Raw genomic sequence first — 26,630 nt, forward strand, 5'->3', positions numbered from 1 at the left:
TGTGGAATAATTTTATACTTTCAACAAATGTTGTACATGTATTATTTTTTAAAAGACATTAAATCTAGCTTACATTTGATTTATTGAACAGTTATATTTAGGGAAGTTTTATTATGATTATAGTGGTGTTTCAAGTTGAAAGACTTATTGTATATATGGGCTAATTCTTAAATTTTATAAACTACTCCAGTGAGAAAATGTTAAGGTGTATGTAAGGCTATTTCAAAAATATGATAACATTTTTTTTCAAAAGAGGCATTTTCAAGCTAAAGGTTGTGCAAAAATTGTCAGATTTTGTACAAAATATATATGAAAAGTGACTTTTAGGTTAATAGAAATTAGCAATATAATTATAGAATAAGATTTGAGAAGATGGCTCTTATAATGGGCTTTCAGAACATATAAAAATGTTAATTTACTGAACATTCCTTTATGAAAGTTAGACTTTCTCAGTTATCTCTCCTGATATGGCTAAATTTTTAGAAATGAGTCAAAAAATTTCTGTAGTAAAAGAAATAATCCTAGGAATTATAACATATGAGCCTTAAAAATATTCTAAACTAACATACACTAGGATTCTTCAAAATAGGAAAAGGACCTAGCAACCATACAATGATTAACTAAAAATTGATGATATTAGGGAGTTCTATTGGTAGATTTTTATTTTGAATCATTCAATCAAGGGGTTTTATAGAAAATGATCTAGCAACAGAATGGTACAAATAGTCAATGCCCTATTATGTTGATCAACAAAAGATAGAATAAAATCAAGGGACATTAGAAACTTTTGGTAACCACCTTTTTATTTTTCAAATTCAAATTAAGTGACCTTGCAGATTTATAATGTAGAGAATATGTCTCAGCCTGATAATAATTTTTTGTATTGACATATACTCATCATATATATAGTTATTTTTTTTCAATTTAATGCCACAATGAGATTTTATTTGTTATGAAGATGATGTGATAAACATATACTGCCAATAATTGTACATGTTATCTTTACAGTCTATTACAGAAATCGTAATGGATTTTTACTCAGCAAATTAATAGATGGATAATTTGAAAGGGGATTCTACTGTCAGATACAATGTAGGAAACATTTTTAGGATATGGTTTGTAGTATTTACAGATTAATAATTTATGACTTTAGTATTTTTTTTATTTTTTTTTTTTATTTTACCGATCTGATTAGTCTAGTCACTTTCCAACTTTTATAAGGTACAATGAGTTTTATATAGGAATTTTCAACTATCATCAATGCTATGAATATTTTAACATTTTATTCTGTTAACACAGAGTATTTTGTGTTCTGCATACATGTATATATATGACCCGTTTGAGTCTGAAATAAAGAGTATCTGATCTTATCTTACTTTAATAGTTTATTGTTCTACTGTTGTACTATTGACCTGGATTATAGGAAACACCACACCACAATCATAGGGTGTCTCATTGGGGGGTTCCGATCCTGAATCCCGCTTAGTGTTTTGTCAGATTCCCGTATCCCGCTTACACTATGTAGGTAAGCAATTTTCATTTTTGGAAAGATTAGAACTTGTTCTAAATCTTTACTTAGGCACTGGCCTCCCTAACAACACGACAGGTTAGCTACTGTTACTAAATGTTATCACACTGAAATAAGGAATCTCACTAAGACGAGTCCGTGAGTCCTGGACTCATCAAAATCTGTCTGGACTCATCATTTCCAAAACTGGTGAGTCAACAGATGCATCAAGATTGAAAATTTTGTATATACTGAACAGTTAAACACAAATATCATCATTTTATAGCTTTAGTTTAAAAGAAATCTGAATTAAATGTCATTTGTGGTGTGGTAGGCCATGGAGACTAAAATATTACATTATATTGCAATAAATTATCTTCTTCTTGCTGTTGGACTCACCATGGTCAAAAATGATGAGTCCCTGGACTCGCTTTCAACAATCCTTAGAGAGAACCCTGAAGTCTGAAATATGGTTCCCTATGGTTCTCATGTATGTGCACATATACACTGAAAAATGGGTATATTATTGGAATAGTTCATTCAAGAATTTATGTCATTTAGGTGTGGTCATTTGCAGACTTTTTTTTAATTAGTTTAATTAAGGAATTAAGTATTGATACAATAATTCTATGATTGACAACTGTCATTATCACTAAACAACCAGAGACAAGGTGGACCTTTAATTACGATGCACCTCCTCCTAAACTGTCAATCAAATTGACCACATTACTTTTCAACCTAAGTCTTACATAATATGACAGACCCAATACAATGTACATTATGCATATCAATACACAAAAAAAATGACCTAATATTTGAAAACACAAATGTATATATTAGATATTTAATATATAAGGATGATTTATTTATTGCCTATTACTTTTGATCTACATTAATTTTATTTACTTAAAGTGATTCTGTAAATTATATCTGAAAGATAAATGATCTTTTTTTTTTTATCAGTAATTGAAACAGTTTAAAAAAAATTAAACTTTTAATTATAACAAACCATTGTTTATTAATTTATTCACCATCAAACATTATGTCTATTTTAGTCATTTGAAGTTTTATTAGAAGTGAGTATATATAAAGTTTTGCAATCAAGAAAGAATCTACATTTCAATAAATAAGTTTTTTTTAATTTGTGTATGTTGAAAAAGTACATTTTCAATGCCCTGTGCTGAAAAATACTTTAAAAATTGAACTAAAGGCACTATACAACTTTAAATCTTCAATGTCATATAACCTCTATTTCAACTTACAAAATGCCCAAAACAACATTTTAAGATTATTATTGTTGACAATTTAAAGTTCTTAGCTATAGGTCTAGATTTTATGTCTTACAAGGATAGTTCGAAGCATTTACTAGAAGATATTTTGATTTGGATTTTTTTGCTTTTTTGAAACAAGCTCAGAACAGGCAATATTATTTGGATAAGATTTAAACTGCAGTTTAAATAAAATTGTGCAAATTAAGAGATCCTTATCATTTAATTCAAGCTCATTTTATCCTGATACTGGAAAAGCATGGTAATGCAATTTTTAGCAATAGTGCTTTATAAATGTTCATTTCCCCCACCATACCTTAATATGAAATAATTCAAACTACTCTTCTAATCTTTCCATCAGTGATATCCAACACTTTGATTTGTCATTTCCCGGGTCCCTGAAGACCTCATTTCCCATTTTCATGAAAAATCGACAATCCCGTGTCACGCTTAGACCCCAATGAGACCCACTTCATAATGTACATGTTCCAGGAACCTGTAATCCAATGGTTGGTGTGTGTTATGATTACTTTTCAGCCTAAATCAAGATATTGCTTTTAGCCTATTGTATTGTTTATGATGGCATCTTTATATTCCCCACTAAGGACCATTCTATTTTTCTGCCTTTGTGTCCGTTAGTTGGTCCGTCCGTCAGATCGTTCATTCAACTGTCTGTCTGTCACGCTTCAGGTTCAAGTTTTTGGTTGAGGTAGTTTTTGATGAAGTTGTAGTCCAATCAAATTGAAATTTAGTACACATGTTCCCTATGATATGATCTTGCTAATTTTAATGCCAAATTAAAGTTTTGACCTCAATTTCACGGAATACTGTACATAGAAAATTATAGTGCGAGAGACACATCCGTGTACTATGAACACATTTTTGTTTTAGCATACTTTACAGTGTAAGTTTAGTGCATTGGTGAAGGTGGAATGGTGACCTGTAGTGGTTCATATCCTGCTTTAGTATTTGATGGATGAATGTCTCATTTGCAACTCTTTATTTTCACCTCAAATTTAATGTTGTTTCTAATTATCCACAAAACATGCTCTGGAATAACACTGATAATGCATGGCATGATCTGAAATAACACTCATTAGGAACGAAACATTTGAAACATGCTCTGGAACAACACTTATTATGGACAACACACAATACATACTCTCTGGAGTAGCACTGATCAGGAACCAATCAAACAAAACATGCTCTTGAATAAAACTTGTGAGGAAAGAAATACCCAATACATGCTCTAGAATAACAATCAGGAACCAATAAGTTACACCTGCTCTGGAATTATGATGATCAGCAACAAACAAAACATGCTCTTGAATAACATGCATCAAAAGCAAAACACATAATACATGCTCTTCTATAACACCCATCATACAATAAATGCTCTGGATTTTCAATCATATAATACTTGCTCTTTTAAAGTAATAGTCTTGCTTCAAACAAAACAAACAATTACCGCTCTTGATCAACAATCACACAATACTTTCTCTGGAATAACATCTATGGCTTTATACATACCCTGGATTAAAACACACAATACATGCTCTGGAATAACATTCATCATACAAGACATGCTCTGATATAACACTTATCAAGAACGAAACACACTTCATACTCTGGAATTACACTCAGAAATGATACCTTAAATACATGTTCTGAAAAAACACCTATAAAGTGATACATGTTCTGGATTAACATTCACACTATAACTGCTCTGGAATAACAACTTACCAATACATACTCTGGAATAAAACACACAATTCATGCTCACCAGGAACCAAACAATCAACACTTGGTCAGGAATTCCACACAACACATGGTCAGGAATTCAACCCACCAGGAACCAAACACACAACACATGGTCAGGAATTCCTCTCACAAGGAACTAAACTCACAACATATGGTCAGGAACTCCTCTCACAAGGAACCAAACTCACAACATATGATCAGGAATTCCTCTAACCAGGAACCAAACTCACAACATATGGTCTGGAATTCCTCTCACCAGGAACCAAACGCACAATACATGGTCTGGTATTCCTCTCACCAGGAACCAAACTCACAACACATGGTCTGGAATTCCTCTCACCAGGTCCCAAACACACAAAACATGGTCAGGAATTCCTCTCACCAGGAACCAAACTCACAACACATGGTCTGGAATTCCTCTCACCAGGAACCAAAAGCACAATTCATGGTCCGGTATTCCTCTCACCAGGAACCAAACTCACAACACATGGTCAGGAATTCCTCTCACCAGGAACCAAACGCACAACACATGGTCTGGTATTCCCTCACCAGGAATCAAACTCACAACACATGGTCTGGAATTCCTCTCACCAGGTCCCAAACGCACAACACATGGTCAGGAATTCCTCTAACCAGGAACCAAACTTACAACACATGATCATGAATTCCTCTCACCAGGAAATAAACGCACAACATAAGGCTGTTATTCCTCTCACCAAGAACAAAACTCACAACACATGGTCTGGAATTCCTTTCACCAGGTCCCAAACGCACAACACATGTCAGGAATTCCTCTCACCAGGAACCAAACTCACAACACATGGTCGGGAATTCCTCACACCAGGAACCAAATTCACAACACATGATTAGGAATTCCTCTCACCAGGAACCAAACTCACAACACATAATTAGGAATTTCTCTCACCAGGAATCTAACTTACAACACATGGTCAGGAATTTCTCTCACCAGGAACCAAAAGCACAATTCATGGTCTTGAATTCCCTCACTAGGAACCAAACGCACAACACATGGTTTGGAATTCCTCTCACCAGGAACCAAACTCACAACCCATGGTCTGAAATTCCTCTCACCAGGAACCAAACTCTCAACCAAGATCAGGATTTCCTCTCACCAGGAATCAAACTCACAACACATGGTCTGGAATTCCTCTCACCAGGAACCAAACGCACAACACATGGTATGGAATTCCTCTCATCAGGAACAAAACGATCACCATATGGTCAGGAATTCCTCTCACTAGAAAACAAACTCACAACACATGGTCTGGAATTCCTCTCACCAGGAACCAAACTCACAACACATGGTTAGGATATCTTCTCACCAGGAACCAAACTCACAACACATGATCTGGAATTCCTCTCACAAGGAACCAAACTCACAACACATGATTAAAAATCCTCTCACCAGGAATCATTTGAACAACACATGGTTTGGAATTCCTCTCACCAGGAACCAAACTCACAACACATGATCTGGAATTCCTCTCACAATGAACCAAACTCACAACACATGATTACAAATTCCTCTCACCAGAAACCAAACTCACAACACATGGTCTGGAATTCCTCTCACCAGGAACCAAACTCACAACACATGATCAGAAATTCCTCTCACCAGGAACCAAACTTTCAACACATGATCAGGAATTCCTCTCACCAGGAACCAAACGCACAACACATGGTCTGGAATTCCTCTCATCAGGAACCAAACTCACAACACATGATCAGAAATTCCTCTCACCAGGAACCAAACTTTCAACACATGATCAGGAATTTCTCTCACCAGGAACCAAACGCACAACACATGGTCTGGAATTCCTCTCACCAGGAACCAACCTCACAACACATGGTCACAGGAAACAAACGCACACCACATGGTTAGGAATTCCTTTCACCAGGAACCAAACTCAAAACACATGGTCAGGAATTCTTCTCACCAGGAACTTAACTCATAACACATAGTCTTGAATTCCTCTCACCAGGAACCAAACTCACAACACATGATAAGAAATTCTCTCACCAGGAACTTAACACACAACATATGAACAAGAATTCCTCACACCAGGAACCAAACGCACAACACATGGTCTGGAATTCCTCTCACCAGGAACCAAACGCACACCACATGGTCAGGAATTCCTCTCACCAGGAAACAAACTCACAACATATGATCAGGAATTCCTCTCACCAGAAACCAAACTCACAACACATGGTCAGGAATTCCTCTCGCCAGGAACCAAACTCACAACACATGATCAGGAATTCCTCTCACCAGGAACCAAACTCGTTACAAATGGTCTGGACTTCATCTCACGAGGCACCAACTCACAACACATGGTCTGGAATTCCTCTCACCAGCGTCCAAACTCACAACATATGGTCAGGAATCCCTCTCACCAGGAACCAAACTCACAACACATGATCAGAAATTCATCTCACCAGGAACTAAACTCACAACACATGAACAGGAATTCCTCTCACCAGGAACCAAACGTACAGCACATGGTCTGGAATTCCTCTCACGAGGAACCAAACGCCCACCACATGATCAGGAATTTCTCTCACCAGGAACCAAACTCACAACACATGGTCAGGAATTCCTTTCACCCGGAACCACACTCACAACACATGGTCTGGAATTCCTCTCACCAGGAACCAAACGCACAACACATAATCAGAAATTCATCTTACCAGGAACTAAACTCACAATACATGAACAGGAATTCCTCTCACCAGGAAACAAACGTACAGCACATGGTCTGGAATTCCTCTCACCAGGAACCACACTCACAACACATGGTCTGGAATTCCTCTCACAAGGAACCAAACGCCCACCACATGATCAGGAATTCCTCTCACCAGGAACCACACTCACAACACATTGTCTGGAATTCCTCTCACCAGGAACCAAACGCACAACACATGGTCTGGAATTCCTCTAACCAGGAACCACACTCATAACACATGGTCTGGAATTCCTTTCACCAGGAACCAAACTCACAACATATGGTCTAGAATTATCCATATAATTGCTTTCTTTTTCAATATTTTTATTGTACTTACAGACATTAAAAATTTCGTGAAAATAAAATAAGCGCAAAACCTGAATATGAATGAAATAATTTTCATCTGAGCGTGTTTTGTCATTGATCATAAATACCTTTAAAATATCTCTCGATAATTGTAGAAAGTCTTGTATTTAAGATTTGCGTGCACTGATTTATTGTTGTCTGCTGTATAGTTTGGTATTAGATGTATAAAAAGAACCAACGTTAAGATAAAATCAAGTATGTAGGTGAACCAAAGAGATGGTTTAGAAATTTTATCATTCTGGTAAACATGGTCAATTGCAATAGTATGAAAACATTTTATTTTTATACACTTTACACAAGTATTCTCCATTCCAAACTAAAAGACAAATTGAAAGAGTTGGTATTACTTTGTTTCATTAATAAGAATGGCGAACGTAGATGCAAGTATCTTGTCGTGGGTTGGGATAAATCCTACTTTGTAAAGAATCACTCTGATTCAAACCAAAAATTCTCTGAAACTGACATTATCAAGATGCTTTATTTCTTGATTGCTAACATATTGTTACGTTTGGAGGACGGGTTTTTCAACAGACGGTCGGAATTTCAATGGGAACCAATTGTGCTCCTCTTCTTGCCGACTTATTTTTTATTTATTATTACGAGATTGACTTCATACAGGAACATTTAAGGGAGGAAGATAAGAAGTTAGCAATACCCTTTAAATTTACGTTCCGCTATATAGATGATTATCTCTTACTGAATAATACAAAATTTGGCGACTATTTTGAACGAATCTATCCAATCGAACTGGAGATAAAGGATACTACAGCTACAGCTAAGTCTGTCTCATATCTGACTTGACTTACATCTAGAAATTGACAATGAGAGTTGGTTGAAAACAAAACTTTACGACAAAAGAGATGATTTCAGCTTCCCAATTGTGAACTTTCTATTTCTATGTAGCAACATTCCAGCAGCGCCTACATACGGAGTATATATCTCCCAATTGATACGATATTCACGGGCTTGTATTTCCTATCACGATTTCCTTGATAGAGTATTGCTACTCGCAAGGAAGCTATTAAACCAAGTTCTAAATGGTGAAGCTGAAATCATTCCTTCGTAAATTTTACGGACGCCATCACGAGTTGGCTGACCGTTATGGAATAACCGTTTCACAGATGATATCGGATATGTTCCTTATGTTGACCTAAATACTCTTTCCCTTTACACGAATATGACCTACCGAATTAGACTATTTACCGGATTTCTAATAATATAAGCAACACGACGGGTGCCACATATGGAGCAGGATCTGCTTACCCTTCCGGAGCACCTGAGATCACCCCAAGTTTTTGTTGGGGTTCGTGTTGCTTAGTCTTTAGTTTTCTATGTTGTGTCTTCTGTACTATTATTTATAAAAAAGAATAAAAAAGAAGATGTGGTATGATTGCCAACGAGACAACTATCCACAAAAGACCAAAATGACACAAACATTAACAACTTTAGGTCACCGTACTGCCTTCAACAATGAGCAAAGCCCATACCGCATAGTCAGCTATAAAAGGCCCCGATAAGACAATGTAAAACAATTCAAACGAGAAAACTAACGGCCTTGTTTATGTAAAAAAAGGAACGAAAAACAAACATGTAACACATAAACAAACGACAACCACTGAATTACAGGCTCCTGACTTGGGACAGGCACATACATAAATAATGTGGCGGGGTTAAATTGCCTGTTAGTCTTTTTATTTTTAGCCATGGCGTTGTCAGTTTATTTTCTATCTATGAGTTTGACTATCCTTCTGGTTTCTTTCGTCCCTCTTTTACAAGATAATACATGTGCAAACTATTGGGGTATAATTCTGCATCGTTCATGGAATACTCTCTCAAAATGTGGCACTAGATTTAGCATCCTTTTGTAGAACGTGCTTAACCTTGAACTTTTACATCAAGTCTAGGAAAAGAACACCATTTATCAATGGTCTTATTGTTCAAAAAGATTGTCTATGTATCCAACTGAAAAGTGGCTACATGCATTTTAATATCCTTGCGGCCCTAGATCTGAATCACAGGCATTTTACTCCGATTTTTTAAAAATCAATATAACGATATATAGACGAAAAGAGACCAATGCTCTTTGCCTGACAGGCTAATTAGAATCACAGCAGACGGGAGTATGTAGTACTCGTAAACAAACTGGCAGGCAAACGTTTCTTTAAAATAAAAATAACAAAAAGATAAATACTAATATGTAAATAAATGAATGAAATATTTCATGTTTAACTATACAATCACTTGTAATACAATTATTAGACGTTCTAACACTACTACCTTGCTATAGCTTGCTACTGTGGCTTACATAGTTAAATTAAAGTTAGGTACACCTATTTCCATGCGGTACTATTTTTGGCGTTTGCCTGCATTATCAAAGTATGAAGTCTGTAGGCATGAGGATTATATTCTCTGTTACGACTAGCAAACACAGGATAATGTCCGGTGGTCTGTGGATTGACGTCCATATATTTTAAAACCGGTCGTCTGGCCTGTACGTCTTGTTTTCTCGGAGTTGGAGTTGAACTTCTTGGCGTCCATTTACCAATGTCCACCGAGCTTAGGCTTCTTGGTGTCCGTTGAGAACTGTTAAGACTTGACAGTCGAGATGAATGTTTTATAGTTTTTAAATCTTGGACCATTTTTCTAGTCATTAAACGAGGGGTAAGGTAAATATCGGAATCGTAATGACGTACCTTGTTTCTTCTCGCGGGTCTATCAATTCTAGATCGATTGCTTATTCTGCTCATGACAGAATCTGTGGCGCTTATCATAGAAACTGTATCCGATTCATCTTTCCTATGCGCGAAGCGAACTTTAGATTTTTGGCGTCCTTTTCCTCGAGCTTGCTTTCTTGTTTTATATTGTTCACACGTCAGTCGAAATTTCTTAAGCTGTTCTGGTTGAAGAACCGGAAAATGCTTGTCCATGATTGTTTCTTTGCCTGGTGTTGTCCCATCAGGTACTCCATACTTCCTCGACAAGGATCGTGAAAGTCCAGAATCACTACAAAGATGTGTGTTATCCTCACAGAATCGTGAAAGTAGAGAATAATATGTTGTGTTGAATGATTCTTGGATGCAATCAGCTAGTCTACTATCCATAGCTCCAGGGACATGTATATAGAAAAACGTTGAGGAATATTTCACCCGTTTTCCGATGATAATCAAACAGAAGAACGTACAGAATAAGACGAGTGATAGAAAGGCTATATTTATATACCAAACTGCTCTTAGAAATGTCGATGTTGGAATACTGCATTGTGCAGACACAACCGTATTACCAACCGTTGTAACACATAAAAAGTTATCTTTGAATATTACTAAATCCGGATAAAGTAAAAATACTTGACCAATAATCCAAGCGTGACAAAAAATAATAACAACAACCCACTTTAACGTGTATAAAATGTAAATTTTTGGCATTTTTACCATAAGGATAGACAATATAAGTTCTAGAAAATTGTCAAGCTCCCTGTGAAGCGATGTTTCATTAACTGTCTGACGTCGTATTCCTTTATCGTACATCCGATAGTAGTCAGTAAGTGTATTTGATTGGTCAATTACCGCTGTAATTTGATTCTTCAGGTTCTTCCCGAAACACCATGACCAGATGAGCAAAGGTAAAACCATAGATAAAGCCTCACATAATGTTATAACAGGGAATATTTTATGAGGTAGTAAAGATCCAGGTTTAAAATGTCCTGTTTGAATCTCGACTGAGGCCGTGAAGTTGTTCCAGCAGAAGTCGTTCATATCAATACCAGACCATGAGCCTGAACTTGTTGTATAACACTTGACTTTATCCACTACAAATTTAAACAAATCATAGTTACAATTTGTAAATAAGATATTTTAAATGCATACCAAATACAAATGGAAAAAAAATCATACTTTGAACAGATATGAAATTAATAATTCTTTGTTCTTTTCTTTGCATTAACCCCTTTTAGAGTAGTATAATTCTATATATAGGTGTCAAAAACCGAGAATTCCTGGTAACTTTCGGACTACCACATACTTAGTCTTGTGTATAAAGACTAAGTATATCCGAACATTTCTGTGTTTTTGTGAGTTTTTCAATATGTAATTTAAGTGCCCGGTAAGAACTGCAAACTTCCAGAGCACTTGCATTTACTATGCACCACCTATCCTCGTATTTGAGTTTGGACCCCAAATGTACCATCCTCTGAACATAGAAAATGATAGTGCGAGTGGGGCATTCATATGCTATGGACTTATTTTTGTTTCTGATGCTATGTTGGGCTCGCCAGTATTCAGTTTTCAGTATTATTTTATATATCTATTTATATGGTTTTCCTTATTGCTCATGCTTTTTTTAATTGCTTTTAGCTTTATTACCTAGCTTATCATGCTAAATATTCTGCTTATAAGCCACAGGCACTCGTCTCAGAACACGTGTTATATAAAGGTACATGTATATAGGACATTTTTTCTCTGAGACGAGTGCCTGTGTTATAACCACCATGCCTTTAGTGCTTCATTTTGTGCTGTGTAATCTGTTGCATGTGTATTATGTGTTGTATTGTTATAAATGTCTTGTATGTCGGTTAAAAGCTCATTATAGCTTATGTTTTCTTTCATTGTTTGTATAATCTACCAACTCTTAATTTAGCTTATTTTATAACAAGACAGTCACTACACAGTTTATTTTTGTCGAGATACAAGACAACAAATGAGATCAGGGATGCCAGTCTTACCTAAATACATTGGCAAGACAACCAATGTGACTAGGCTGTATTAACCGAGATAGAATACAATCATTGATATCAATGAGTACTTGCCGAGAAGCAAGACAACCAATGAGTTCAGGTAGTAACTTACTGAGACATAAAACAGCCTATGAGTTCGGGGAGAACTTACCGAGACACAAGACAACCAAAAAGACCAAACAGCACTTACCGCGACCCTAGACAACCATTGAGATCAAACGGTACTTATCGAGACAACCAATGAGATCAAACGGTACTTACCGCGATACAAGACAGCCAATGAGTTCAGGTAGTAACTTACTGGGACATAAAACAGCCTATGAGTTCGGGGAGAACTTACCGAGACACAAGACAACCAAAAAGATCAAACAGTACTTACCGCGACACTAGACAACCATTGAGATCAAACGGTACTTACCGAGACAACCAATGAGATCAAACGGTACTTACCGCGATACAAGACAGCCAATGAGTTCAAGGTGGACTTACCGAGACACGAGACAACCAATGAGATCAGTGAGTACTTACCGAGACACGAGCGACCAATGAGTTCAGTGAGTACTTACTAAGATACAAGACCACCAATGAGAACAAGCAATACTTGTCGAGATACAAGAGAACAATGGGTTAAGGCAGGGACCGTTTCTATACTATAGAAAGTCCCTGTTCATGCATTACTAACCGAGATACAAGGTAAACAGTAGGATCAGGCAGTGCTTACTAAGATACAGGACCACCAATGAGAACAAGGAGTTCTTGCCGAGATACACGAGAACCAATGAGACCAGGGAGCACTTACCGAGATACAAGACAACCAATGAGATCAAACAGTACTTACTGAGACACAATACAACCAATGAGATCAGGCAGTACTTACCGAGATACAAGACAACCGGTGCAATGAGTACAGGGAGTACTTACCGAGATACAAGACAACCGGTGCAATGAGTACAGGGAGTACTTACCGAGATACAATACCACCAATGAGATCAAGGATAAAATGCCAACGATTGGAACCATCAAATACTTCACTATCTTGTCAACAAAAATGTCTGTTGTAGGTTCATGAGAGTTGTCACAGGAACATGTAGATCCCATTTTGTCAATCTGTAGATCTCTTGTTGGATTCTAGCAACGTTGTGTCTTTTTTAATATCATATTTCATACAAGTGAAAATTGACGCCGATACTGCAGTGGTTTACATATTAACTTATAAACCATTAGTGCTGGAGAAATATAGGGTGTTTAAATGTGGTACAACTTTACACTTACACTTACTTTGACATATTTTGTTAGTTTCAATAGCCATTGAACAAATTTGATAATGTTTGTTTGTAATTTGATTATGGCAAAAGAGTAATTGCTGTATAACTGGCTCTTGTTTGTGTGAGATAAAAAAGGTTATGAATCAATATTTGTTGACGTATCTACATATACCCGGTCGTTTTGATAACAAATAACCTTAAGTTTCCTATTCCAATTCGTAGTTTTTTGTTGTTATTTTTTTATTACAACTAATTGAAAAGGACAATTTTTCTTCACAACAATATTATCAAAGAAGTCTTATAAGAAGCATGCTTTGTTTTATTAGATATTAAAACGTAAGATTGTGGATAAACGCAAAGGGTAAAGCAACATAACACTACAAATTCAAAGTTAACTTAAAAAAACAACTCCGAATAGTCGATACTGTCATAATCGTTTTTAACAACCAATCTTTCAGCGAACACAGTCTAAAATGTTTTATGTTTTGTGTTACATACCTTATCAGTCAACATTTTTTTTAAATTTTATGCTGTTTTTGTCCTTCCAAACTTCTGGTCCTTAATCTGTATTGTACTCTTAGAAATTGTGAGTTTAATGATACTTACTCAGTGGCGGATCCAGAGGGGGGGGGGGGGGGGTTCCGGGGGTGCGCACCCCCCCTTTATTTTTGCCGATCAATGCATTTGTATCGGGACATATGTTTTGCACCCCCCCCCCCCCCTTTGCCCTGGGTTAGCACCCCCCCCCCCCCTTTCAAAAATTCCTGCATCCGCCCCTGTTACTTCGTGTGATGTGCAGTATACCTTTTCAACTCGACATTTTCTGTAACAGTATCCTGCATGTCCGAAGTTTCATTCTGGTCGAGACGACCTACCCTTCAAAACTTACCCATTGTATTCATAGTTCATTTCTTATATTCATGAAATATTTGCTACTGGACGTTAATCAACAATAATTCATCAATATGCTGGAGATTTCACAGCATCCCAAAAAGGAAATTTTATTTTTAGTTATTATTGATGTAAAATGACAATCATTTTAAAAATAATTGAAATTAGAAATCAGCCAATTAACTGAAATTAAGATTTAAAGAGGAAGAAAGATAACCGCTGAGCTGCAATTTTATCTGATCATTTGATTAACTGTATCGTTGTTATATTTGTCACTAATAATTTGATGAACCGAATCTATGTAATATTTGCCACTGATTGAGTGAAGACTTGAATCGAACCAATATCGGTACAATATTTGTCACTGATAAATAAATGAACCGTATCCAACGACCATATAAAATTTAGAATGGAAATAGGGAATGTGTCAAAGAGACAACAACCCGACCATGCATGGAACAAACAACAGCAGAAGGTCACCAACAAGTCTTCAATACAGCGAGAAACTCCCGCAACCGGAGGCGTTCTCCAGCTGGCCCCTAAACAAATATATATATATATATATATATATATATATATATATATATAACATGTAGGTAATAGTTGTCAGACATTTGATGTGTGTTATAAGTTGAGTGTTTAAGGTAAATGGAGGTAAATAAAAGAGGTATTGTGTATTGTTTTTTTGTTTATTTAATGTTTGATCCATGGTATCAATGCAACTCGTATAATTGTTGCTGTAATATCCGTGAATGTCTATATAACACAGTAGACTTATTGTGCTTTAATGCAACAAACAAAGCTTAAAGGAAAACATATGCTCGTCATTCTTGTTCTTTAACGAGATCTTCAGAAAAAAATGTCTATAGGAACCCCTTGTATTTCCGTAATTATTATTACGTGTCCACAAAATTGGTTCCATTAGATTAAAACGTATATATTATTTTCAATCAGTATTTGCTTGCACGAACAACGGTATTGCAGGTTAGGTTATACTGTACAATTTGAATCGTACTGGTTTCAAAATAAAGCAATGTGTGTAATGGAATTCTAATGTAGCAAAGCTGAATCAAGAGAAATGCTGTAGTTTATAACTAACATGTCACATAGTGGTCGTTTTAGTAAATAGTTTCGATTGCTGTCCTGGAATATGTACGCATGTTTTCTTCCCAGTTTCTCGTAAAATGTATTTTAGTTTCCCAGATCTACCTTTATTTAAATTTCGAGTTGCGTCTGGTGTGGTTACTCTTGGGTCTGGTTTAGGGCTACGCATGATTTTGCCCGAATGCATTAGAGTTTCCATTCTATGTCCTTGATCTAAAACGTAATTCGGATCACCTTCATCTTTTACTCTTGGAACAGGTCTGGTTGATAGAGGAATTTGTCCGTAATCATGGAATAATCTTAATATCCTCTTTCCCTTTGCAAGCTCTGCGTTTTGACTACCTTCTGGTTTGACTCTTGGGATTGCAGGTTCTGAAATAATCCCGTTCATGTAAAGTCCTGAATGAACGATCGGTTTCATACGTTTGCCTGTGTGAATCGATGCTGTTTGCTCAGCTTCCGGTTTAACCCTTGGAACAGGTCGTGCTGATAAAGGGCCTTGAGCATAACTATGGATCAAGCGATTCATTCTACCGCCCTTATGAACTTCTGCAGTTTGTTCCGCTTCTGGCTTAACTCTGGGTATGACTGGCGAAGGGGCTGATTGGCCAAATTCGTGTACGATTTTCCTCATACGTTTTCCTCTGCTAATTGAAGCAATTGGTTCTCCTTCAGATTTGATCCTACAAGGAGCTGAATCTGGTCTTGGTGTTGCTTCTCCATTTATTAAAGTTTTAATCGAACCACACGTGCCATGTTTATAATTCTCAAATGATTCGGCAGTCGGACACCTAGGAACAGGTCGGGGCGAGTCAAATGTTTTATCGCCACGCTTGAATACCCATTTATCAATGGAACCTCTGTGTTTCGCAGCGAAATCAACACCTTGAAACTTCAATCGAGCCACAGGAACAGGGTTTCGGAAGGTACCATTTTGGTCAAATCCTGGATACGGCGAAACAGGTGTAACGGCTCCCGAACTGACCGATGATCTCGGTGTTAAATGTACCATTCTTCTACAGGGAGATCAGTGTAAGTTGGTTTCCTTGAAATGAAAGAATGTTTAGTTTTTAATAATTTTCATAAAAAACAATATTTTATTTCATAAAGACATATCATCATAATTAAGAAGACGAGCATTTTTTCGTTTTGACGTTATTACACATACCACAACTTAGATAGTCCTCTCCTATTAAATCTAATATTTTATAATATTTAAATATAATAGTATATTAGGTTAATTATAAAATTGTACACTAGTTATAGGAAAAAGAAAGTTCACAAACAGATGTACAATAGTCCTACGTCAAAAAGCTTACCCATCGATATACTATCTGTTTTAAAACTTGTCCGAATAAAATGCATGACTTCTTTAAATAAGGATGTATTTTGACTTGAAAGTTAAATTTTCGTTTTGAGTTTGTTTTTATTTACCTAAAAGGTGAATTATGATTGTGCATGCATAAAGCATTCCTGATAAATAAAGATAAGTAAATGAAGTGCGAAAATAAAAACTGCTGTCCAACTTTCAAACTTACTCTGTCCGATTGAAACAATCCATTTGACGATGTATTGCTAATCTACATTTTAATTGATATTTACTGACATGCATACCTCTTTAAAATGTCAAAAATGAAACCTTACAGCTGAATTTGATAGCCGTAGTGGGAAATATAGTATTCCCTTTTATAGAAGTTTTATCAAAATAAAAAAAATAGCAATCCCGGCTATAACTGATTTGGTAGGGAGGATAATTACTATTAGGTCTTTCCAGAGAATATATTTTTTATCTTTATCATCACTGTAAGTGCTCTAGATACTGATTATATACATCTAAAACCAGTTTATTATGAGCGCTGGTTTGGGTTTTACAGAATAGAGAATAATGGGTCAATACTTCTGAAAAGCAGGCAAAATTAGAGAAAAAGAAGCAAACAAATACAGAAGAAGAAATAGTCGAGATTAAATAATAAAGAATTTAGGAAGAGAATAACCAAAAACGTACAGAATACAGTAAAATGACCTACCAAATTGCCGAATTTGAAAATGAATGACTGAAGTCCCAGTATTACATCTTTGGTGTTGTTTCCAGAGGATTCGTCAAATAAGTGACAAAATTGTGAGGTCAAAATACAAAGACTGAAATAAAACGAACGAAACTTTTAACGAAATGTTTGATAAGGTATATTGGTAGGGTGCGGTCTTATTGACGTTTTACCTATATCTTGGTTTTTTCACATCTGAAAATATGATTTAATTTACAAAACATACCTTTTTGTTTGCAATAATATTAGTTTAAAATGTATAAGTCCTCCCTCAATTGTTTTCACTAATGTAGTTAAATCGGTAAACAATTCTCCGTCATAGTTTTTTATCAGTTGGTAAAGGGGGTCAGATCTGGAGTTACTAACGGGGACAAAGGGGGTTTGAATTAAGGGTCTCATGTACAACTGTGTAGAAATTGATACAAATATTTTAATCTATCTTTAGTAACCGTACACAAGGAACAGTGAGGGATTGTAGGTTAAATTCCTCTTGCGGAACAATGGTCGTTTAGGATTATTCAATACATATATATATAAAACGGTCGTTAAACTATTAATCAATGATTTGTATGTGTAATATATGTAAACTCTGTCACTAGAGCCAAATTTGATAAGTTGAATAAAACTGTGAAGGTGTTAAACATATACGTGTAGATAAGAACTAAAATGATTTTATAATATTTAATTTCGAACCTTTATACGTTAAATTCAAATTATTCTTCCTTTCTGTATGTTTCTATATATGGGAAGGTGGGGATTTGAATTAGCTATACTGCTTTACATATCAGAAATGAGATAGTTTTTCTAAAAAAAATCATACCAAGACAAATCCCGCAATATATTCATCTCTTCGTGTTGATAAGACCTTCTTATATTATATTCCTTAAGGTGGAGATCGACTATTCCGAACGTTAAAATTTCGGATTGCTAAGTTAAACAATAGATTACACAGCTGTGCATCTCCTGATCGATAGTAGACATCATATCATTTTATATTATGTAAATCAATATATATTTTACTTACCTTCTTAATAAAATAACATATTCATTTTTCCATTTTCCCACTTCTTGTGTTTTCGTTTTTCCACACTTGGCTAGATTCAACAATGTAATTACACTGTTATTAACCGTATTAGGTGCACATTTTAATCAAAGCGGCGTTTGATCGAAGTGCAGATCTTTGGTATAATACTTATGGGGGCGGTTACAAAAATGACATGTGTAAATAATTCAGACCAATGTCACTTGTATTGGAAAATGACCAAGATAAGACAATATGTTACCATTTTATACAATGAATATAAGACTGTTTGTTCACTAATAATTGAAAATAATATTTTACGGTTTAAAATCACTCATATTCAATCAGATGTTATCAGCTATTGTTTTCCCTGTTCAAAGCAAAATATTTTAAGATAAGGACATTTGAGTAATTAAAAAAACTGGATGATAGAATAATACACTTATTAAATATTTTGACAATGAAATAGATGTTGTGTTGAACTCAACGACCTCATAGCAATACAATAACATAGATAACATTTATGTTAAATCTTTCAACTTTCCGTTACCCAAGTTACAGACCTTATTCAAAATACTCTTTACAACAATAAACACACCAGGTTGATGGCCTGCTGTATCAGGGCAATTTTCGGCTACCGTTATCGTCAAATTAGTTTTGCTGATTTAGTCCAGTAGCAAGTATTTCAATCATATTCGGGACAACAAAACTTTCTGAAAAGCTCACTAGTCCCCTGTAACTCAAGGTCTATTTACATGTCAGATGGGACTACTATTTTTTTTTGGAAAGTAAATACACAAAAGTTGTTAGAGCTTCACGAACCATACTTCTAATAGAGAACAGTATGACAAAAATCTCTTAAAAATCATTCAAATCAGTCAACTTTGAAATTTTATCAGATTTTTCAAATGTTTTTTTTGAATTTTACTGAAGTATTAACACATTTATTGACCCTTTGGGATTTATTTTTTCTTATTCTGCAAAATCACTACTTAAGACCAATGCACAAACATTTCAATATCATCAATGGGCAACACATTAGTTTGCAAACCAGCAAAATACTGGACTTAACCAGACACCATAAAGATGAGCCAGGCTAAGTTTGATGTAATTCTGCCCACTGGTCTCAGGACAAGACTAAAACAATCTTATTATACAACTTACTTTCACAAAACCCAAGTCCTCCATAGAAACAATTACCAGGCTTGTCAAGATACTTCATAAATAGACAATATCAACAAGAAATATATAATTCGAAATTATAAAAGTTAATCTACATTCTTTTTTCAGAGGCTAATATTTTTAGTTACAGCTGAGATTTTGATTTGTAATCAAGGATATTGGTAATTGTTGTCAGAGACAATACTACAGAACCATTGCAATAACTTTATATTTTAATCAGAAGGGCATAACTTCAGAATAAATATATGAATCTTGTTCTTTTTATGTAACAGACGCCATGAAAGGTCAGCAGGCATAATCTATATAATTTTTAAACTAAATACAGTGAATTCAGCAATGATTGTATTTTTAATGCCCCACCTAGTTTCATTGTGTTTTCATCTTTGCTTTTATCCGTCCTGCTTCAGGTTAAATGGTTTTGATAAAGGTAGTTTTTGTTGAAGTTGAAGTCCAATCAACTTGAAACTCAGTACACATGTTAACTATGATATGGTCTGTCTAATGATGATAATGAGTTATTTTATTATAGTGTCACTTATTTGATCAGACATATATACACAATAACATAAACAACACAAAATAAAATGACCAAATATCCAGCCTTATGTAGACTTATGAGACACTTATGTACAAACATTTTAATATTAATGACAAATGAAGAGTTTTTATCATAATTTCACGGTCCACTAGGCATAGAAAATGATAGTGCCCGTAGACATCCCTGTACTATGAACACATTCATGTTTACTTATGCTTAACATGCAACAGTACCAAGTTCACATAACAAAACTTGCATTTATTATTTCTGGAGTGATTTTCCATCACAAAATGTTTGCAATGCCATTAATAAGATCTAGCATGTCTACCAGTAATCATTCACAATAATAAATCAACACATAAATTTCTGAATTTGCAGCCTCTAAGGATGATTGTGGTCTTGTATTGTGTATATCAGTCCGCTGGTTTCAGAAAAGAAATCTAAAAGGCATTTGAAAAGTACGGTCTTTGTGAGCTAAAGATATTCTAGACTTTGACTGAGCATCTGAAGTCTTCTATAGGTTGGTAACTGTGCTTAAAAATTGTTCAAGGAATAAAAGTTAAGACAAATGCACATATAAATACATTTATTCAAAACACTAACAATGTACAAAATATTACATTCAGAAAACAATAAAATATCATAAATGACACAGTAAATAAATAATTACAAAATTCTTAATATAGCCATAATGAAAGAAACTGAATAAAAGATGCAACATTCAACAAAAATCTAAAATTTGGGATGATTATATTTTATTGATTGATTATTTGAATGTTTTAATGATAATACATTGTAATCACATCACATACCAGTCTTAAAGCTTTGATTAAGAGTCTTGAAAGAATGATAAGCTAAAAATGAAAAGAAAAATAATGGCATTCCTACTCAATATTTTTTTTAAGGAACAAGGTTTTTAAATATTTTGACATTATAAGCAGTATCATTGTAAGCATGTACTTATGCCCTAGCTTTTGATCAATATACAACTTAATAATTCTTGCTCATTAGAAAAGAAATAAATTCCATTTCCTATGACTGAGTGGTGGACCCTGATGAAATCATATAACAATGACCTAACATTGATACATCTGTGAAATATTACCTTTTCAAGTAATTAACATATATTTCAAATCTAAAGTCAATCGTGTATTTTCGGGGCCAATACTTTATATTCTGATGAAAAAAGACAGAAAATATTTGATCTCAACAACTGCTAATGACATGAAGCCATTTTATCAAGTTTTATAACAGTCAATGTTTACCATAGACAATTTTGTGTTCATGTTTCCTAAATGTTAAATAAATAAGAGTCTGAAATATCTTGTTGCTGCTATATATATATTGAAACACCCTAAATCAAATGTTTAAGGCAGATTAGAAAGGGGATGTGGATTACTACTAGAACCTGCTTGTAGTGATCTTGTCTTAGTCTTGAACAAACACAATGTAAATAATACAGATTTTGGATTTACAAAACTTCCTATTTCAGATTTACAATAAACAAATAGTATACATAATTTAACATATGATTTTACATGTTTCTTACTCTACAATATATATGTACAAATATTCATCAAGCACTTTTAAATCTTATTAAAAGCACCATTATGTAGACCACTAATATAGACATTTATCCAAAGGAAAATCTGTCTGTTTCAAAAACAATGAACATTTTCATGGATAAAAACACACAATCTCTACATCTCTTTTAAAATCTGCCCTTTCCAGATATTTGGACCAAAGTGTAACATTTTATCCCAAATGTATTATGATCTTACTAAAAACTAACACAAAGACACAAGTAGATATTATTGTAAGTCCTACAATTGATCAGCTATGTTAAGAGTGCCGTCTTGTCCCTTAAAAAACCCTTTCCACAGACAGCAGTGTTGTCCTTATATTGATCAAACATATTGTTTTTATATAAATGTCATGATAGTATGAAAAACTGATTACAATAGCCAATCATTTACTGTCTGTAGGCCTAGAACAGTGTAGGTATATTTTTACTGATATAACATCAAAGTCTTACTAATGATGCCTAAACTGAAGAAATAATTCAACTGTATACACTGGGACGTACATTCTCTTTGTATGTTTAATACTAAACAGAATGCCTCGGAATTCTTCTAGTGTCAATTATTGTTAAAGAAGGTTCTACTGATACTGTGGAGGTTGTTGATACTGTGGGTTATATGCATTGCTGGGTTGCTGTCGTACCCCCATCTGTTGTTGTAGTTGTGCCATGAGATTAGCATTGTGTTGTGGCTGTGTAGACTGCTGAGGCATCTGTTGTTGTTGGAGTCTTAATTGTTGTTGTAACATTTGTTGTCTTTGTTGTGCCTGTTGTTGTTGCTGTGTCCTTACCATGCGCTGCTGCATAAATGTTCCTTGACCCTGAGATGGGGTCATTCCCATCTGATTATAATTTGGTATGTTCGACATCCCTGTGTTAGGATTCTGCATTCCAGGCTGAATTCTGCTGAAAATATCAAAATATACTTTGATGAAAATAAAATTAAATTTATGAGGTAAATATTTATATCTCTGATCCCATTTAAAATATGACACAATCCTTACACTAGTATTTCTGAAAATTCAGAAATTATTGTGTGCATTTATTACTGTGATATTCAAATGATAAAAAATGCCTGATAAATTATTGTGATTTCAGAAAAATATGCATACAATATATATCTCAGTTATCAAAATGCAAGTTCTTAACTTTGCAATACTCAACAAGAGGCATTATTTGCATAAATAAATTTCAGAATTCACAGCATAAAAAATTATCTAAAATATCTACCCTATTTTTTATGCAATGTTCTAATTACTTAATGGATTTACTAATAAATGATTTGGCATTACCTTGTATTAAACTGCTGTTGGTGAGGTTGTTGTGACATGTATCCCTGCTGATTTCCCATTGGCTGCAACATACTAGGATTCTGAGAGCTCTGATACGATTGGTTAAAACCCTGAGGCATGATCTGGTTCCCTGTTATATCCCCTGTTGTAGCTGGTTGTGGAGGCATACTGTATGGTGGATTATAGGGCTGTGTTATTCCTAAAATAAAATGGTGATAGCTTTAATAATGTTCAAATGTCAACAAAATATATAAGTTGTTCTGTCCAATTCCTTCGAGGATTTCACATGATGGTATCTTTCAACTGTGGAAAGAGCAAAAAGTAATGACTACTTGAAAGGATACTGATAAAACTATTAAATTTTGCTTTATCTCAATATATGAACAGTTAAAACAATAGCTGTCCTGTCTGTACTTAGCAAACATAAAAACTTTGGGTTTTTGAAACCCTGCCTTTATTTTTTTAACCCCTTTAATAAAATTTTACAAAATAATACAACTAAAGGATCCAAACAGCCTGTGTCACTCACCTTGTCTATACACATATTTAACAATGGAATATCTCCAACATTTTATACAATAACATAATTCATGACAAAAATCTCTTTATCTTGTAATGCTGATCATTTAGTTAGTTTAGTTTCTTTCTATTTTCTTTAGTTTTTTGGTCATCACTCATAAGCGGGTAAAAAAATTCTCAATCACTCCTATGAAGAGTGACAGTCATATTTTTACTATTTAAAGTTTATATTTATCTATTACAATTTTTATCATATAAAGCAAAAATTTGGTAAAATTTCACATTAAAAGGCAGTAAGTCCAAGAAGGAGTCACTGGAAACTTTCCTTAATTTGTATTAAATGGTCTTGATGGTTATTTCTGCTAATTTAAGTTTCTATCTATCTACAATAATTTTTAAGATATAAGGCAAACATACTAAACTTTGGGAAATTGACATCAAAGGGCAATAACTTGTAAAAGGAATTGACTGATGATTTTAACCATTCAAAATAACTCCTATAAAAAGTTGAAGGACAATTAAGAAGTCCATGAACCATTCTGAAAATTTCTGCTTCAGTCAGATTTTTTCTATTTATAGCAGTTTTCAAAATAATAGACAAAACTTGCACTGAACTATTTACACAAAGGGGAAGGCTAATTGAGGCTGCATGTTCCCTCAACTTGGTCAAGTCTTTTCCAGCATGTAAAATGTGCAATACACAAGAGGGTGTTTAGGGGACGAGCGTGGTATTGGCTCTTATGCTACCCAGTCCAGGCGCTAAAGGATGCTGAAGTGACAAGAAGATCCCTTTTAAAAAACTTTTTCTGAGGCCTCTTATTTTGTTAGAAGTTTGTACATTATGGATGTAAGAAAAGATGCCATGGTTGTTGTTTATGGGGAAAATCGGGTGCCCCGTGCACTGCCTTGTGTGCATGTGGAGGTGACCGTGAATAAATATGTATTTTTGGCCAAATAGTAGTAATTTTCAAAATGTTTTAGTAATTCAGTGATTTTATTTTGTTTTAATCAATCTATCCAAAACTCTACATCGAAGATATGGATTGAGGAATGACCTTTGAAATTTACGCCATATTTTTTTACCGGAAGTGTCATCTTTGTATTTAAACATTTACAACAGAACAGATTAAGTGGTTTTTGGGATAACTTAAAGCCAAAAGTTTAATAACCAGCACAAAAAACAACATTTTCTTTACATGTTGAAAAAAGTTGAATATTTAATTGTATCCATGAGAAGCACTAAAGAAAGGTTCCTGCACAATGTAAGGATAGTAGCAATATGTTAAAACACACTTCAATTACCCTCCCTAAAATATAAGCTTATTTCAGTACTATGTCCGCCATATTGGATTTTTTCCTGAAGTAGGGTTTTTAAAGACATCAAATCTATATAATATGCCCAAAAGTAGTAAAAACAAAGGTTTGTACTAAATATTATGATTGTAGCATAATAATAACACCTATTTACATACTAGCCTTCGATATTGGGCTGATTAAATTATGATGTCCGCTTAAGTATAATGTCCGCCATTTAGAATTTTACCTGAAGGAGACATTTTTTCAAATGCCTCCCTATCTCAAATCAAAGAGTTATAGTTGAGTATGCAAAATTTCATGCTTGTAGCAGGATGTGCACAATTTTTCACAAAGCCACCATACTATTACCTGGTTGTTGATTTATGTGCATTCCTTGCCTTGGTATCTGTCGATATTTCCCTATACAGACAATATTACCTGGTTGTTGATTTATGTGCATTCCTTGCCCTGGTATCTGTCAATATTTCCCTATACAGACAATATTACCTGGTTGTTGATTTATGTGCATTCCTTGCCCTGGTATCTGTCAATATTTCCCTATACAGACAATATTACCTGGTTGTTGATTTATGTGCATTCCTTGCCTTGGTATCTGTCGATATTTCCCTATACAGACAATATTACCTGGTTGTTGATTTATGTGCATTCCTTGCCCTGGTATCTGTCAATATTTCCCTATACAGACAATATTACCTGGTTGTTGATTTATATGCATTCCTTGCCCTGGTATCTGTCAATATTTCCCTATACAGACAATATTACCTGGTTGTTGATTTATATGCATTCCTTGCCCTGGTATCTGTCGAGCATATGGAGTCATATCAGACATGCGATTGACTTGATTTCTAATCTGTGCTCTGACCATCTGTGACTGCTGTTGTTGCTGGATCATCTGGATTTGTTTTAAAGATGGCTGACTAGTTCCTCCGATAGGGTAGTTACTACCCCGCCCACGTAACATAGACTGAATGGCTTGTTTGGAACTGTATTGTCCAGGTGGAAATCTAGGCCCTAGAATTAAATGTTAAATGCTTCACATTACAAAATATACTAGAATTTTATTTATGGTTAGGTGTGAAGCTTTACTGTATAATTTTTGTGGATAATACTTAATTTCCCTGTTTCTGATGAGTTATAATGTATCTGAAAATGTAAATTCAAACTTAATATTTATTATTGACAAACAAAATACACAATATTGACATAAGAATGTGCAAGGGTCCCACATGGAATGTCAAGGTCACATGAAATGTCATTGTCATTGACCTTGAGAAAGTAACTTTACAGTAAGTTTGAACAGTTAATGCTTTTGAGTTTGGTATTTTGTTGTTCTTTAAAATTTGTTCATACCTGGTCCTTGTTGCATTGGAGAGTAATAATTAGGTGGGGTTGGCTGTTGCATAGATCCCCAACTTGGAGGGGGTCCTGGGTTATTGTAGTCCATACGGCTACCATATCCACCCATCGGCGTCTGGAAATAAAAATAATTATTGTAATAC

General features: G+C 34.7%; 3 protein-coding genes across 13 annotated transcripts in view; all 3 read right to left on the minus strand.

The window, feature by feature from the left end:
• Positions 1-9,931: 9,931 nt before the first annotated feature.
• Positions 9,932-13,645, minus strand: LOC134709798 (uncharacterized). Its single transcript, XM_063569940.1, has 2 exons — positions 13,344-13,645; positions 9,932-11,454 (listed from the first exon to the last, which is right to left on the minus strand). The coding sequence occupies exons 1-2, from the start codon at positions 13,474-13,476 to the stop codon at positions 9,980-9,982; spliced, it is 1,608 nt and encodes a 535-aa protein (XP_063426010.1). The 5' UTR covers positions 13,477-13,645; the 3' UTR covers positions 9,932-9,979.
• Positions 13,646-15,210: 1,565 nt separating this feature from the next.
• LOC134712699 (uncharacterized) lies at positions 15,211-18,890 on the minus strand. Of its 4 annotated transcripts, XM_063574498.1 has the most exons (3): positions 18,708-18,890; positions 17,666-17,777; positions 15,211-16,683 (listed from the first exon to the last, which is right to left on the minus strand). In XM_063574498.1, exon 3 carries the CDS (start codon positions 16,648-16,650, stop codon positions 15,637-15,639), a length of 1,014 nt encoding a protein of 337 aa, XP_063430568.1. In that variant the 5' UTR covers positions 16,651-16,683; positions 17,666-17,777; positions 18,708-18,890; the 3' UTR covers positions 15,211-15,636. The 4 variants fall into 4 exon arrangements, with proteins under 4 accessions (XP_063430568.1, XP_063430569.1, XP_063430570.1 ...); XM_063574499.1 differs by lacking the exon at positions 17,666-17,777; XM_063574500.1 differs by lacking the exons at positions 17,666-17,777; positions 18,708-18,890 and adding an exon at positions 17,910-18,016.
• Positions 18,891-20,995: 2,105 nt separating this feature from the next.
• Positions 20,996-26,630, minus strand: part of LOC134712700 (mediator of RNA polymerase II transcription subunit 12-like protein) — a 53,430-nt gene continuing 47,795 nt past the window's right edge. For 7 of the 8 annotated variants that reach the window (XM_063574510.1, XM_063574506.1, XM_063574509.1 and 4 more), the window contains 4 exons: positions 26,482-26,602; positions 25,894-26,142; positions 23,296-23,494; positions 20,996-22,909 (listed from right to left, as the gene is read on the minus strand). In XM_063574510.1, the coding sequence (XP_063430580.1) occupies positions 22,585-22,909; positions 23,296-23,494; positions 25,894-26,142; positions 26,482-26,602 (894 nt within the window). In that variant the 3' untranslated portion in view covers positions 20,996-22,584. The remainder of the gene's footprint in view (positions 22,910-23,295; positions 23,495-25,893; positions 26,143-26,481; positions 26,603-26,630) is intronic. The other variant, XM_063574504.1, reaches the window with a different exon arrangement.

The sequence above is a fragment of the Mytilus trossulus genome, chromosome 3 (genome assembly GCF_036588685.1).
Source record: "Mytilus trossulus isolate FHL-02 chromosome 3, PNRI_Mtr1.1.1.hap1, whole genome shotgun sequence".
Taxonomy (NCBI): Eukaryota; Metazoa; Mollusca; class Bivalvia; order Mytilida; family Mytilidae; genus Mytilus; species Mytilus trossulus.